The sequence below is a fragment of the Pseudopipra pipra genome, chromosome 3, assembly GCF_036250125.1.
Source record: "Pseudopipra pipra isolate bDixPip1 chromosome 3, bDixPip1.hap1, whole genome shotgun sequence".
NCBI lineage: Eukaryota > Metazoa > Chordata > Aves > Passeriformes > Pipridae > Pseudopipra > Pseudopipra pipra.
The window spans coordinates 42701576-42717519 of record NC_087551.1 but is presented as its reverse complement, the minus strand read 5'-3'; the positions used below and the strand labels follow the sequence as shown (position 1 = coordinate 42717519).

General features: G+C 36.0%; 1 protein-coding gene across 1 annotated transcript in view; it reads left to right on the top strand.

Moving 5' to 3' along the window:
* The window catches only part of TTC13 (tetratricopeptide repeat domain 13), a 39095-nt gene extending 26510 nt beyond the window's left edge, over nucleotides 1-12585 (top strand). The window contains exons 16-23 of the mRNA XM_064648851.1: nucleotides 1575-1658; nucleotides 3034-3118; nucleotides 5429-5538; nucleotides 6567-6702; nucleotides 7433-7512; nucleotides 8645-8723; nucleotides 8883-8962; nucleotides 12406-12585. Coding sequence (XP_064504921.1) covers nucleotides 1575-1658; nucleotides 3034-3118; nucleotides 5429-5538; nucleotides 6567-6702; nucleotides 7433-7512; nucleotides 8645-8723; nucleotides 8883-8962; nucleotides 12406-12529 — 778 coding nt within the window. The 3' untranslated portion in view covers nucleotides 12530-12585. The remainder of the gene's footprint in view (nucleotides 1-1574; nucleotides 1659-3033; nucleotides 3119-5428; nucleotides 5539-6566; nucleotides 6703-7432; nucleotides 7513-8644; nucleotides 8724-8882; nucleotides 8963-12405) is intronic.
* The last annotated feature ends 3359 nt before the right edge of the window (nucleotides 12586-15944 follow it).

Here is a 15944-nt window from a genome sequence, read left to right as displayed (position 1 = left end):
AATTTGGAGACCATTTTATAAAGATATTTAAGAAACATCTTACACTTCACAGTGTTTCATACAGATCTTAATGTACTCAAGACACAAGTGTATCAGCTGTCACTTTCTTTGTTGGCCTATAGACAAGGGCAACTTTGGCTTATCTCCTTCTGGCTTAAATGATCAAAGCTAGCAAGTTTCATTTCAAGTAGAGAAATGTTTTTGAAAGCTTAAGCTGTTTTTATAGGCAAAGCAAGGATTTGGGATCAGCTAAACATTAATGATATACTTAATGTTTTTGTAAAAAAAAGGACACTCTGGAACACTTCAACTTTTGAAGTCTTGGTGGTAGTGTTTAGTAAACAAGGAGAAAGAGTAGAAATAAACACAGATCACTTTTGACCACCCACCAAAAGTCTTTCTTGGTACTACAGCTTCTAGTTGGCCTGATAGAATGATAGGTCTGGTTTGGATGTATTTTCCAAGATGACACTAAAGGAAAATCCAGTTCCTTATACTGACACGCTACTGCCTGTTGTACACATTTTTTTTTTTTTAAATACAGATGGAAAATGATGGGACGTACAACAAGGGCAAATTATGTATATAGCTTTGTCTTCATCCTTCCACTTTCCCTACCTCCCTTTCCTATTTGCAGATATGTGTATGTGTTCTAGTTCTGTTCAGTTTTTAAAGACTGATTCTGCTGATTTTCTGAGACTAGGCCTACTAAGGTGTGAGACTGTTGAGTGAGACGTTAGATAGGGACTTAAGCTGCCAAAAATCACTTAGAGTGGAAAAAAAAGGCTAGATGTACACACCTTCCTGTGATTGACAGTGGTTTTGCTTCCTCAGAGAGCGATAACGTTTGCTTTATAAAATCTTGTTTTGTAGACTGGGAGAAGAGGAAGGACTCCTACAAATGCAATAAGGGTATGTAATTTTTCCTCTCAGAGTGGTTATAATCCTAACAGGTTTCTACCACACTTTAATGTAAATTTCTTTTCCTTAGTAGTCCAAGGGAGAAAGCAACACCTTTTTAATGCTTTTGTTTTACAGTTACTACTTGTCGCTGTTAAGAGTCAAAGCAAAATTACTTCAATAAAGAGGGACATAGGTGAATAAGGAAAAATGTATGTTGACTGTCAGAGCAGATCAACATATCTATTGCTAAATATTTAAACTGGAGAGTGTTGGTTCTCTAAATAAATGCACAGATTGAGAATTCTTTTCTAATTCTGCAATCTACGAGTCTAGGGAAGATTATATTGTTGTGCAAATTGATATTTATCATATAAATAAGATGTACTGGAATTGGGTACATTGAAAACAGGGAAATATGTATTGAAATGTAGTTTATCAGAGAACAACAATAGTAACGATACATGAGATTTTGTAAGTTCACTATGTAAGCTATATTTAAAATGGGGGATTGGCAAATGACCACATAGATAAAACTCTAGTTCATTCCTTTTATTAACAGAGCATCTATGCATAAAATTGTGTCAAGTATTAATGAGTAATAGTTATGTTTTAGCCCTGGAATGCTGAGTTGAAAAACAAGTCTTCAAAAAAAACTTTTCTCTTCTTTGTAGGGGGCAGGTCATTAACATGCGATACCTGGAATACTTTGAGAAAATTCTTCATTTTATCAAAGACCGCATCCTTGTTTATCACGGGTAAATTACTGATTTTTTTTTTTCCCCCACCTTCACTCCCCTGGTAATACTGATCTGAAATTTATATCATAGTCATTTGAGAAAGTCTTGAGAGATTTTTTTTCTTTAATTTTAGGAAGTTCTAATTTTCTTAGTTATCTATAGAGATAATTATTTCCTATTAAAGGTGCAAAATGCTATTTTTTGCTACCTTAAGAAACTTAAACTAATAGGAAAAAAACCATTGTGCATTACAGTGTACTTAGAAACTAATGACTGTTTTGAATTTGTAGCCACAGTTTTGTCATGATCGATTTTCTCAGTTCTTTCTAAGTATATGATTTATTAAAGATGTTTGGTTTCCTTCTGATAGTTTTAAATGAGCAGAGAATCTTTACTACATGTTACATAGATGGTTTGGTAGATGTTGTCCTGGAACTGAAGGCATTTACAGAATTTTGAATAAAAGAATGTGACAAAAAGTAATGTGAAAATTGATATTGGCATCTATTTCAAACTTCTTTAAGTTTTTTATGAGCAAAAATGACTGTCCCATCTCTTGGCTCAGTATTCTGATAACATTAAAAACTAAGAAACCCTTTTAGCTTTAAACCCTCTTTCTTCTTTGGCCTTGTAACCCATATTAAATATGGAGCTCTATTTTTCAATCTCATTATTCTACTTAAATATAAAAAAATTAAAGTGCATAAAATCTTTATAACTATTGAAAACATCTAAGTTTTAGAAAATCTATGATAGTTGCTGAAAGTACATAAGTTCTGTAGTTCCTGGGAAGTCTATCCTCTATTGGGAGTAAGTTTGTTAAGTTTGTTCAGAGTAAGCCAGCAGCCTTTGACCTTAAACCAGAGCAATTTGTGCTGTGATTTTTAAAATAATTCTTTCTTAAAATCTGAGTGTACAGTAATTAGTAAATATTAAAACAGTAATTCAACAGCTTTCTTCATGGTCCGGCTGTGTGTGCATCTGGGCTATTTACTTGCCTTTGAGGCTACAGAGATGCACATAGTTTGTGAAGAATATTTTTAACATTAACTCTATTCTTTTCCATCTTTCCTTATCTAGAAGCCCGTCTACACACACTCATGCAAACATTCTTTAATGCCTTAGAGTAAGATAGACTAGTAAATTAGAGTAAGATAAACCTGAAGACTGAAGTTGAGGTTTGAAGCTGAAAAAAATTAATTGAGTTGATATAGAAGATTACTTTTTGAAAAATAGGAGACCATGTGGCCAAGTATAAAGGAATTAATCTTCAGAAAAGAAATAATTAACTTTCAGTAACTTACTTCACTATGGCTATTTAGGTTAAAAGTAGGTGAATTTCCAGAAGTGCTATGCATTCAACTGTTGTATTCCATATTTAATTTTTTTCCAGTGCTAATAATCCAAAAGGACTGTTAGAGGTGCGAGAAGCTTTGGAAAAGGTACATAAAGTAGAAGATCTTCTTCCCATAATGAAGGTAAATTAAAGAAAAACTTGAAAATATGATAAAAATAATAAAATGTGTTCTGGGAGATACGCAGTTTCTCAGAATAAAACCATTGTGTGTAAACTTAAAATGAGTAAGTGGAAATACTAGCTCAGGTTATTCCAAATCTGCAGTATGAAGGGTTGGACCTTCCCTTTGATATATGCAGGTGGGTGATGTGTATTTGAAATCCTTGGCCTAACTGTGAACTGGTAACAAAATTATGGGGAAACAGATTGTTGAATGTAATTCTTTGAAGTCAACCTTCTCAACCGAGAGGGTTTGTGAACAGATTCACCACAATGGACTCACTGTATGCCTGTGCAGTAGGAAGGAAAAAAATTGAACTAAGTGTCTGAAAGATTAAGAACATGGAAGCTCTTTTTTCTTTAGGTTCATTGGTGCAGGTTGGTATGTGATGGGACTGGCAGGGGGAAATGGGGGAACAGTTGCCCTTAGCGACTGGTAGCTGAAATGAAATACTGGAATAATGTTCTTGAGCTTTGGAAGACTTGTCTGAAAAGGATTGGAGAAACTTGCAGGTTTTCTTGATGGTGGTCTTTGTAGAAAGGCCTTGGATATATGACCTGCAAAATTATTTATACTCTTAAATTAAGTTTTATTACCCTTGAGCTGGGTTTAAGTAAAAAGTTTTCTCACTCTCCCCCTCTCCTCCAAATTAATCTAGGATGAGCAGCATGTAAATATTTGGTTTGGGGGAATGTTAGAAAATACATCTTTTTAAAGGATTGGACAGGATTTTAGAGCAGAATAAAATTTGGGAAGAAATAAGTCATTCTAAATAGAGACAAACTCATTACTTTCTTATCATGTGTGTCCACATTGCAGTTTTGTATCTAAGCAGAGTTGGTGGGTTGCCATAAAACAGGGCTCTCTGAAGCTACATTGCTGCTACTGCTGAAAGACTGGCTGGGTTTGGATTTGTTCACGGGAATAGTGCTCGGTCACTTGTGCACTACAGATATCTTTGCAGGAGCTGCATGGCTAAAGCACTAAATTTTTCTATGGGTTTTTGTAATATGTATTGTGAATATAAGTGACTTCACAGAACATACCATAATTTTGGAGGTCCTTTTTATATTACTGTCTTGTTCTTGCCCTTGAAAGATGAAGCCAAGTGGATACTAACTGAACTTAAACAAAAACTTGTGCTGAAGAGTGGATGTTGGGGTGAATGGACAACTGATTGTTCCGTACTGCCACACACATGTGCAAGTAGGGCCTTGTAGAGCACCTGATATGGCCACTGTTGAATTGTAGGCCAGAAAAAATGCTATTAATGGAGTTAAAAGTATAGGTTACGCCAAAAGAATGATGAAAATATATAAACATAGTGGACTGTACATTACTTATTTCAAAGTAAATGCCTCAACTGGCAGCAGAAGTTCTTCTGGTTTCCATAACCTGTACATTTTGATCTGGTTTGAGTCTCCTGTATCCCATTCCAAACTGTATCAAAGTGGAATGCTGTCTCATTAGAGGCTTTTTGTTCCTTTAAAATAAATCCAGGTTCTCTTCAAACAACACATCTGGATCACAAGTTCTGTTAAAATAAATAATTGCCTGAGTAATTCATTCAACACTAGTGCATAATAGTCATTAGCAGTGCCTGTATAAAATGAATATCTGCTAACAGCGATGTAGTTTGGTTATGTGGATAGCTGGGGAATGCTGTATGCCAAAAGCAGGGCTTCTGGCTTTACTTAAATGCAGTTTTGCCTGGTTTATAGTGCTCTCTGGCTACAGTGTTACTCTTAGAAAATGTAGCTTTGTAAAATTCTTAAACCTAGTGATATCTTCCTTCTGATGAGGATAAACTCATCGAAACTGAATCACAGTTAAGAAACTGTTCCTTTGATTTGTATTCTGGAATCCACACTTAGACTAATGCAACCACTTCTTACTGTAAACATAAAATGGGGTCTCAAATTCCTACTTTTGTATTTACATTGTTGCACCAAAAGGTTACTGTCAGCGTGCAACTTGGGGAAAAATCTGTACAAGTGGAATTGCTGTGTACGGTTACTTTTCATAAACAGTGCTGCTTTCTATTCACTATATAGTTATAAAGTTGAATGCCAGTATGCTTCATTCAGTATTTATGATTTCCATTCAGTAGGAAATAAAGGATAAATGAAATAATGTAGTCAACAGTAACTTTGTCCTGCTCCCTCAGTTTGTTCATTTTTACTTCTGCTCCTTGTATTTTAAGTGTTTGAAAACAATAGCTAGGCAGTCTGCCTCTGTTACCTCTAATATTGCACTTTTTCCTTCTGAAAGCAGTTTAACAGTAAAACCAGAGATGGGTTTACCGTGAACACAAAAGTCCCCAGCCTCAAGGATCAAGGGAAAGAATATGATGGATTCACAATTACAATAACAGGAGATAAGTATGTTTGCTATTTTCAGGGGTTTGGGTACACTAAGTAACGATGAGGTATTAACAGTTAATTGTCTGAAATGCCATTTCTGCTTGCATAAAGTGGGTTTTGTTTGTCACTAGTGACCTTTTTGTAAATAACTGAAGTGCATTTGTTTGAGAACTTGATTCCTGTTGTGTTCCCTGACAAAAAGGGGATAGGGATAACGTTAATGGAGTAGGCCTGTTTGCTTTGATTCTCTAACATATAGCACAAACGCGAAGAAAGACCTTGTTTTTCATCTTAGGCTATAAAATGCCTGAAGGGGAAAAATCTCAAAAATCTCAGTCTTTATCAATATCAAAATACATTTCTTTTTGTGAGACCTTGTCTCTTGTGTTGACTGAGAAGTCCTAAATGGAATGGAAATTTCTGTGGTCTAAGAATGGAAGAAACTCTTCTATTTGAATTTTTTACCTTTTTTATGTTTATGGCCTCACCGTTTTGAGGAAAATATTTTGATGTCAGTAAAATGGTCTTTGTTCTGCGCAAACTCTGTTCAGTATCACTCAGACTGTTTTGATCCACAGTTTGTAACCATGCTTTATAGCAAAACAATTTCATTTTGGTGTTTTAGAAGTTAATGAAACTACACTTTACATACATTCTATACAAAAGTCTTAAGCCCATGAAAATATTTTAAAATTTCATATTTCTTATTTTTTACTCACACTTTAAGTGAAATACTAATGCTTGTCAAGTATTGTTCAATAGAAATAAAATACTTCATCTGTGATTAGACAATCACAGCAATCAATACCAATCTTTATGTATCTTCAGACTTACAACGCGATGTAACATTTTTAATTCAGTGATTTTTGGAGTTCTTTTAATTAAATGGGAAGCAATGCCCATAATCTTTTGCTTAAGGAAAAATGATGGAAAAAAAGTGATGTGATGTGTAACTGTAGTACATATGTAGCTTACCCTGGATATTAGATTGTGCATCAAGTTCTGTTCAAAAAATGTATCTCCTTTTTTTTCCATCTGCTTGATAGAGTGGGGAACATACTATTTTCAGTAGAAACTCAGACAACAGAAGAGAGAACACAGCTGTATCATGCAGAAATAGATGCACTGTATAAGGATCTAACAGCTAAAGGAAAAATTCTGATTCTGTCTGCAGAGCTGGGGGTAAGGCTGTTTTAGTGGAATGATTAATTCATTGGTAAAATCCTAGTAGGTTTTTATACTCTCTGTCTAACAGTCACTGTTCTAATAATTTTTGACAGAGTATTTCAGTAATAAAATCGACTGCTTATTTAAACCTAATTATGGACAATATCATGAGAAGTAACTGTAATTCTCTGTTACTTAAAAATTTGCTATGCTTTGCCTGCAGTAATAGACGGTGTCCAGGCAAGGTCTCGATATCATAGTGTGCTCCTTTTTTTTGGTTCTTTTTTTTCTTTCTTTTTCCCTCTTATTATATTTTTTATTTTTCTCATGGGTCTGTGTTCAACTTTTTCACCATCCTTGTAAGTACTGTTTAGGATTTGGCTCCTGGTGGCTACATGTAAGATAAGTAACATGAATTCATGAAAAGCACTAGAATTGTTTTTATGTTGATTTGATTTGCCATGAGAATCTGACAACATTTGAGCTTGTGCTTTTCCTTTTTCGTCCCTTAATACAAAGTAAATGAACTATGTTTCACCTACATTTTAAAGATAGAACAAAATAGTTTGTTTAAACATCCTTTAATCAGAATTCAACTTCTCAGCTTGACATTTTTCACATTTTAAATGGTTTTTTTAAAAAAAAGATAGTAGTACTGTAAGACTTTGCAATAAGTGTACCTTTAGAAGGTGTTACCTGGCTATTAAATTATCTTTAATTCACTTTTCTTTTTTCTTCTCCTTAGGAAGTAGATGCTGTTTGCAACTTGATCCTGTCACTAGTTTATTACTTCTATAATTTAATGCCACTTTCAAGAGGATCTAGGTTAGTGTTTGTATTCATTGTGTCTGTTACCTTGGATGCATGTAGTAAAATGTCCATGTGTTGCTGTATCTTAATGTATTTTTTTAAGTATAAAAAAGCTCTGGGTTGAGCTATATGTCCTGCACAGTCTCTCCTTTTATCCTGCCATGACAAAGGGAAGTGACTTAGTACTGTTTTAAAAGCTAGTTTATAATTTCTGATGGTAACTACGCATAGCTTTATGTATATTTAAAATTTTGAGTAGTCTGTATTTTTAGACTTCAACTCACAGATTGAAAAGTGTAATTTTTAAATTGTAATGCTTGGTTTCCTAATCCATATTGTCTTACCCCACTGTATTCTCACTTAAAAGGCTTTTCTGAAACATGTATTTAAGATGAAATATACTTTGAGTTAACTTATTTTAATAAAATACACTAAAATATTATTTTAGTAATTTATTGCAACTGTTAGGGTCACCAGATGAAACTGTAGTATAAAGTTCCATATGTCACAGAACTCTTTAACTGAGATTCTATTTTACTGCAAACGTCATTACATTCAAGACTATTATGAATTTCTGTTCCACTAAGCACTTGAGATCTTTAAGCTTATTACTAAACACAGTTCATTAAAAAAAAAAACAAAAACAAACCTGAGATTTTGGTTTTATAGTCAGATTTTACATTTATCTTACAGAATGAAAGAATTAACAGAAATTCTGTCTGAGATTCATAATTTAAAAAAAAATAAATTAAAAAAAAAGTAACTCAATAGCTTAACAGTGCCTCTAGCTCTATTGCAGTAGAGTTCATAAACTCTTCTGGGCTGCAGCTAAGCTTCTTGGGAACAGGAGCTTCCTTTGTTTTCAGCTCTGTGGAGTCTTAAGAACTCCAAAGTCTGAAATCATGATTGTAACTAATGTAGAAACAGTAGCTACACTCTATAGGTTCATAACTTCATTTTAGTGGTGTTGGAAAGTAACACTAATTTCACTTTTTAAGTGTTTTGTGCTTGGTTTTGCTTCTAAAATAACTAAAACATTAGTTTTTACTAGCCTTCTATGAAACAGTACTATATTCTATTTGTTTTGTAGTTTAACATCATAGAAAGACTTCTACTTCATTTATTGGTTTTATTTTTAATCTTTTAGTGTGATAGCTTACTCAGTGATCATGGGAGCACTAATGGCAAGTGGAAAAGAAGTGTCAGGAAAAATCCCTAAAGGAAAGGCAAGTATCAAAATATCTCAAAATACAAATACTGGTTAGTAAGCTTACTCCTGTCTTACCAAGAATATAGGTAGCATGCTCTCAGAGCTCTTCATGAAGTTAGAGAACTTCAAAATTCTGTAATTTCTTAATATCTTTTTTATTTTGTTGCATTTTCAGCTGGTCGATTTTGAAGCAATGACAGCACCAGGGTCTGAAGCTTTTAGCAAAATAGCAAGGAGTTGGATGAATCTAAAAAGGTAAATATTTTTATTCAGATGGGGAATGGATAAATAAAACAAGGAAAACTTTAAATATAAAATTTAATATGCACTAAAAATGTTATTTAGAAATTATGAGTTTAGTAAACGATTCAGTGATTTTTTTAACACTGTTTAGGAATTGATAAGACAAGATTTGTATTTACACACACAGTAGTGTGTTTCTATTCTAGCAGAGTAGTTAGTAGTCTACACTACTAACTGTGAGTGTTATCCTCTGAGAAAATTATCTGGGTTAATATTGTCTTTATTTTGTTCAGTAGTTGATTTTGCCTTTTTATTATTATTTTTTAGCATTAGTAAATCTGGCAATGAGTCAACAAAGCAGGGGGCAATTTTGATTTTTTTCATTCTTATGAATCTCTTCAAACTAAATATCAGTCATTTACTTATCCTTTAGAGCTGATTTGATTTGGGGAATTAGTGTTTTCAAAGTAGATGGACATTTTAAATATACAGAATTATATTACTTAGTATAGCTGCATGGCTTTTGTGCAATGCTTAAAAATTTTGATTTGCATATGAATTGATTTTTGAATACTGAATACATTGACAAGGAACTAATACTATGAATCTGCTGCATTTGATTTGTCCCTTAGTGGTTATTCCCGATACAAAATCTAAAAATCAAAGACAACACCAGTTCTGGTATCCTTCAAGTCGGTGTCAAGACACTTACAGGGTTCTGAGAGAATTGGCTGATGTCCTTAACAGGGCCATCTATAATCTCAGAAAGGTGGTGCACATCAGGGAACATTCTTGCTGATTGCAGGAAAGGAAATCTTGCATTCATCTTCAGGAAGCCCAAAAGGACAGCCTAGCAAAATTGTAGGCTGGTCAGCTTCATTTTGGTCCCTGGGAAAGCCATGAAATGCATTTCATATACACTTCAGCGTATATGAGGGAGAAGGTGACAGAAAACAGTCAACATGAGCTTACCAAATGTTGTGTGACTCAATATGATTGTTCTCTGATAGAAACCGACTGGGTTTGGGGATGACAAGAGAGCAATCAATGTTGTTTATTTTTACTTCAGCAAGGAGTCCCACAATACTCCCATGTCAAGATCACACGTTATGGTCTGGATGAATGGACAGCTAGATGGATTAAAAAGCTGTTTGGATAATCCCATTGGGGGTATTCAGCACTTTAGACCACACCTAAAATACAGCTGGAGCAAATTCAGTAAAGAGCCACTAAGATGGCCAGGGGGCTGGAGCACAAGCCTTAACAGGAGAGAGTTGGGCTTGTTCAGCCTGGAGAAGAGGAGGCTTTGACCTAACAGCAGCTTTGCAGTACCTGTGAGAAAATGGAGCCAGGCAGTGCTTGGTGAGAGGACAAAAGACAATGTGCTTTAGTTTAGACTGAGCATAATCTTTTCATCCTCAAGGTAGTCAAGCAGTGGAACAGACTGCCCAAAGATGCTGTGCATTCTTCATCCCTGGGGATTTTCAAGATCTGACAGGATAAAGCCCTAACACTCTGGTCTGACTACTCAGTTGACCTTGCTTTGAGCAGGATATTAGATCACAGACCTCCTGCAGTCTGGTCCAACCTGAGTTATTCTGAGAGCCTGAGGAACTCTGCAGCTGCTCTTAGTGCCAAATAGTGCATACTGATTAGTGTTGTTTAACTTCATTATCAGGGGTTCTCAGCCTGGTGAGTTTCACTAGAATGTAAAATTCCTTCCTAAATGAAGAAGGCTATTAAGAAGACTCAAGGAAATCTTTGTCAAACTCAGGCTAATAATCTACTTGTAAATGAGTCAAATTCAGTCTTCATTAAGGAGTGACATTTTCAAACTACAGAGTAGCAAGTAGTGTTTTTTATTGTAAGTAGCCTGCACAAATATTGTGACATGTTTGTCTTGGAAATATAAAATATTTATGGTTCCCATAATTTTCTACTGTAAATCTCCAAACTTATGTACCCTACTTCTTTATTAATCTTCTGTTCATGTTGGTTTTGTATTTTGGGTTTGGTTTGGGGTTTTTTTAAGACATTACCAAAGAGAAACTTCTCTCTTGAGAGCAAAGTCAGTTTAAGCCATTTCAGTGCTATCCATGTGTTTCCGACTCCCTCAGTTGTACCATTGAAACTTGTATCAAACCACATCAGGGAACTCATTTGTGTTAAAAATAACTTTGCCAAAATAAAAATTTATTTTTAATCAAGACCATTTCATAGCATGGTACCACCTAAAGTATTGCTGGCTCAAGTGAGAGATGTATAATAGGTGAGGAAATGAGCCAGTGGAGAAAGTGCTAAAGTTGGCTTTGCTTGATGCTGAGAAAAACATGTGAAGAACTACAGCCCAAAGGACTTAGAGTAATAATATGAAGGATTTAGTGTAATAATATGAAGGTAATTAACCTGAGTGGCTAATTTGTCTGTGGTAGATGAATTGTAGTGGGTACGGTAAATAAGGCTGGAAGACTTACAGCAATAATTTGTTTCTTTAACTTCTGCTACTTTTAAAAGCTCTTCCATATAGTCATTGTTTTCATTCTGTATAGTGACTGAGGAGTTACGAGAAGCAAGAGCTGGTTGTGAACAGCAGAGTCTTAGAATCACAGAATCATTAAGGTTGGAAAAGACCACTGAGATCATTGAGTTCCAACTGCTAACCCAGCACCACTGTGTTCATCGCTAAACCATGTCCTCAGGTGCCACATCCACACACCTTTCGAACACTTACAGGGATGGTGATTCCATCACTTCGCTCAGCAGCTTATTTCAGTGTCTGACCACCCTTTTGGTGAAGAAATTTTTCCTAATATTCAATCTAAACCTTCCCTGGCACAATTTGAGGCCATTTCCTTTGGTCCTGTCACTTGTTACCTGAGAGAAGAGACCAACCCCCATCTTGCTACAACCTTTCAGGTAGTTATAACAAGTGATAAGGTCTCCCCTGAGCTTCCTTTTCTCCAGGCTAAACATCCCAACTCCCTCAGCTGGTCCTCATAAGACTTGTGCTCCAGACCCTTCACTTGTGCTCCATTCCCTTCTCTAGGCACTCTCCAGCACCTCAACGTCCTTCTTGTAGTGAGGGGCTCAAAACTGGCTACAGTACTCGATGTTCGGCCTCACCAGTGCCCAGGGGGATGATCACTGCCCTGTTCCTGCTGGCCACACTGTTCCTGATACAGGCCAGGATGTCATTGGCCTTCTTGGCCACCTGGGCACACTGCTGGCTCGTGTTCAGTGGCTGTTGACCAGCACCCCCTGTTTTTCCACCAGGCAGCTTTCTAGTCACTCTGCCCCAAGCCTGTAGCATTGCTTGGGGCTGATTCTTGACTTCAGGTTCCAAATGTGTTGGAGAAGGGGATGAAGTATAAGCTAATGTGTTGACTTTCAGGTAAATCATAGAACTCATCAAAAGATAAATAATTTTGTTGTTGTTTTTTTTTTATCTCTTTCAGTATTTCACCTTCTTACAAGAGCCTACCATCTGTATCAGAGACTTTTCCAACCCTGAGAACAATGATTGAAGTACTAAATACAGACTCATCTCACTGTCTAAAAAAAACTATAGTTGTTGTATAATTTATACAAATAAAAGGCCAAGAGGTACCGCTTCATAAATTATTTTGAATGGCAAATTATGGTCAAAAGAGTTTGATTTGTTTTTTTTTTTTAATAGAACAAACTTACTTGACTATTTATCACTAGAGTAAAAGGAATCTTTCTGTGACCAGTAATACTGAAGAGGAAAAAAGAAGTAGAATAACTGATTTTTCATATTAAGACTCTAACAGAAATACAGTAGTTCAGGGCCAAACTGAAGAGCAGTAGGAAACTGGATCACAGTTATGAACCAAACATACTGCAGGTGAAAATTTATTTTAAAAAAAAGGAAAGAAAAATAATCTGCGTTGGAAATACCACTCTACTACTTCCCATTGTTTTTTTTTTTTCAAAGCCTCTGACTTCTGCGTGGAAAACTTTGAGCTGTACATATGTGAGTAATTGGTGAATACATAGGTATTTCATGTAATGCAGTCCAGGGAAGGAACAGATGTCAGCTTAAAAGAATGGGTTACAGGGAAACATCATTTGGAAACAAAACCAAACAAATTACACATTTGGAGTTAGGCTCTTGGTGAGTAAATGTCAGAAACTCAGCAATCTCCCTTTCCAAGTACCCATTGGTGGTGGTGGTTGGCAAAAGTTATCAACGGGTTGACAGTATATTGGGAGAGCTAGCTAGGGTTCCTTCAGTTGTTTTTGTTGGATGGGCTTGGCAGCGTTCTGGAAAGGCAGACTTCCTGTAGGGCAGGGCTCTTTCAGTCCAAATAACATGGACCATACTATGAACCAATTTCTGATTGTAATAGTGACTATGATATTTCTGGTGAGTCTTTTCTGAATTATACACACTTTAGCTTGAGCTCCATGACTTCAGAGCTCTTTATCAGGTTAAGTGATTTCAGGAACAGCAAGCAGGGCAAACGTCTGGTTTCCTCAGTAGCTTTGATCAACTTTTTTTTCCTGCTTGAATATTCAGTATCTCAGAAAAACAGAACTGTTTTGTTTTAGATACAGCTTTCAGTTCTGTAATACTGATGGTCTAAACTGTGATTCTGTTGCTGTCATCTTCTACACAAATACTGTATTCTTTACTTAGCTTCTTTCAGTTTTCCAGAGGTTAGGGATTTGTTGGGCACTTGCAAATACCTGGCCTGACCGTGTAACATTAGATATACTAAAGTTATTTAGAAGGAAGAGGCAAAAACATCCTGCATACCCCAAAGTGTACCAGTACCAATGATGTAGTTGCATTTCTCTGTTTACAGCACAGTGCAATCTCAATCCTCTCTTTAATGAAGAAAGAAAAGCATCAAGAATGTTGATACAGGTGACTGATTATAATAGGGTGGATTTATGGAATGGAGAGTCTTTTCTTGATTATTCCACAGAAGTATTTATTGGATTCAAAGGGGGCTCTGTGTGTGTGTGTGTTTAAGTTCGGGGATGGAAGTGCCATAAAATAAGTTAGAACTGTGGTGAATACTGACATCCATAATATGAAAAGCCACGTTGGTTTCAAGTTAGATTTCAGTATTTGTTACTTTATTTGCAGAGTAGGACAGCTATGGGCAGCTAGAGGCCTGAGAGTTTCTGTATGAAATTTTCTATCTATTTTCATAGATAGAAAATAAATCCCAGAAGGTGGATGTGTCTTCACTGGGAAGCAGTGCACCCCACCCAATGTGAGTAGCTCAGTTCCCTCATGATATGCATTTTAGAGCTTATACGTTTGTCTGCTGGTCTAGTTTATTAACTGGCTGCTCATTGGATATAGCAAGAACATCAGCAATGCAACTTCCAGTTTGGACTTCTATTGGATGAAACTACAGGTATCCTGAAACCTACCTCTGCACTGGGAACCAAAATGTGGCAAGTGAAGAAAATGAGAGACTTGCTTCACAAGTGTGCTCCCAATTCAAATTAAACCAGTAGTGTGTATGTACCTCTGGGAACTTTTCTTTTGTGAATGTTCATATTCTAGGATTTTGTGTTGAAAACAAAACGGTAGGGAAATAACATGCTTTCCTTCCACTTGAAACAAATGTTGCTATGTAGTAACTCTTCCTCTCTAAGAACAGACTCTTAGAGTATTAACTTCTTGCCATGCTGACCTACAGTGGTGTTACCAGACTTGTAAGCACAGCAGAAGTAACATTGTATGAAGCAGATATTTTGTTCAGTGTTTTTAGTCCTGATTCTAGTATGTCTAAGAGTAGCTCTAGAATCTGTTTCAAAGTTTACATGGACTGTACTGGAGCTGCACTGATAATAACATGGTTAGATTTGATTAAAAAATAGTGACCCAACTTCCAGCCAAGGGTAGAATGATCTAATGTGCTATATCTTGAAGTGTAGAAATCAACATTTGCTTTGCAAATATCAGAAAGCAAATGCTGTGCTCATGTCTAAACGCATTTTCCCTAAAGCCTCTTTTTCTCTTCTCCTGCTTGTTTGCTTGTTAAGTTCAGGTACATCTGATCAGGGATGTGTAACAGATGAGTGCCCAAAACACAAGGAAATCTAGAAAACTGGGGAAACACCTGTTTGGAATCCAAGTTGTTTGCCATTAGTGAGCAGTAATGCACTTTGTAACGTTGCTATGTGTTTGGAAGGATAGGTATAATTTTGAGTAAGTGAAACTCATCAGAAAAAAAAAAAAAGGCAGAATTTCCTATGCAGACCTAAGGTTCATTAACCAAGCCATAATAAAAGCAAATTTGACCACTTGTCTGGCTGGTACTAATGAACACGCATTTTAAACTTTCCTGATCAGAATTTCTGTAAAGGACAAAAGTAGGTGTTTCATTCCAAGTAAGGATAAAGGAGGCTTGTCAGTTTTGATTGAAACTATTGGGTTGCTTTCCAAATGTGACAATGGTATTTTTCCACCATTTTGTTGCTTGAGTACCTTCCTCTATCCCACTAGAAATAAGCACTATTTGCTTCTTCTGTTTAAAAGTCCAGAAGTTTCAGAAACCTCTACTAGACTTAATTGTGGAGGAAAGGAATTGTTACTTTCTGCCTACCTAATGGAGAAATGGGTACAGTAGCCTGGAAGAGATGCCAAACTTTATGCCTTGATTGTATTCTAATGGTATGATCTTTCTTTTAAGCCTGTAAGTTTTCTTACACCTTGTGTTACTCATTGAGAAAGGCGAAGTCGGCATTGGCACTTGACCAGACAGTCCTTGGAACTGTAAAATAGGAGGTTTCTTGTTTTAGGGATTAGACCAGAGGAAGTGGAGAAAGGATGGTGGGGAAGAAAAAAATTGCCTGGGCAAACAAAGCATGTACCAATGTCTGGGTTTCCTTCTCCTCATTTCTTATTCCTGTGACTGACTTCACACCCACCCCCGATGCCAGAGGAAGAGATTGATGGGACATCAAAAAAGGGTAGGTGTAACATGGATTACACCACTGTGAGTGTGTG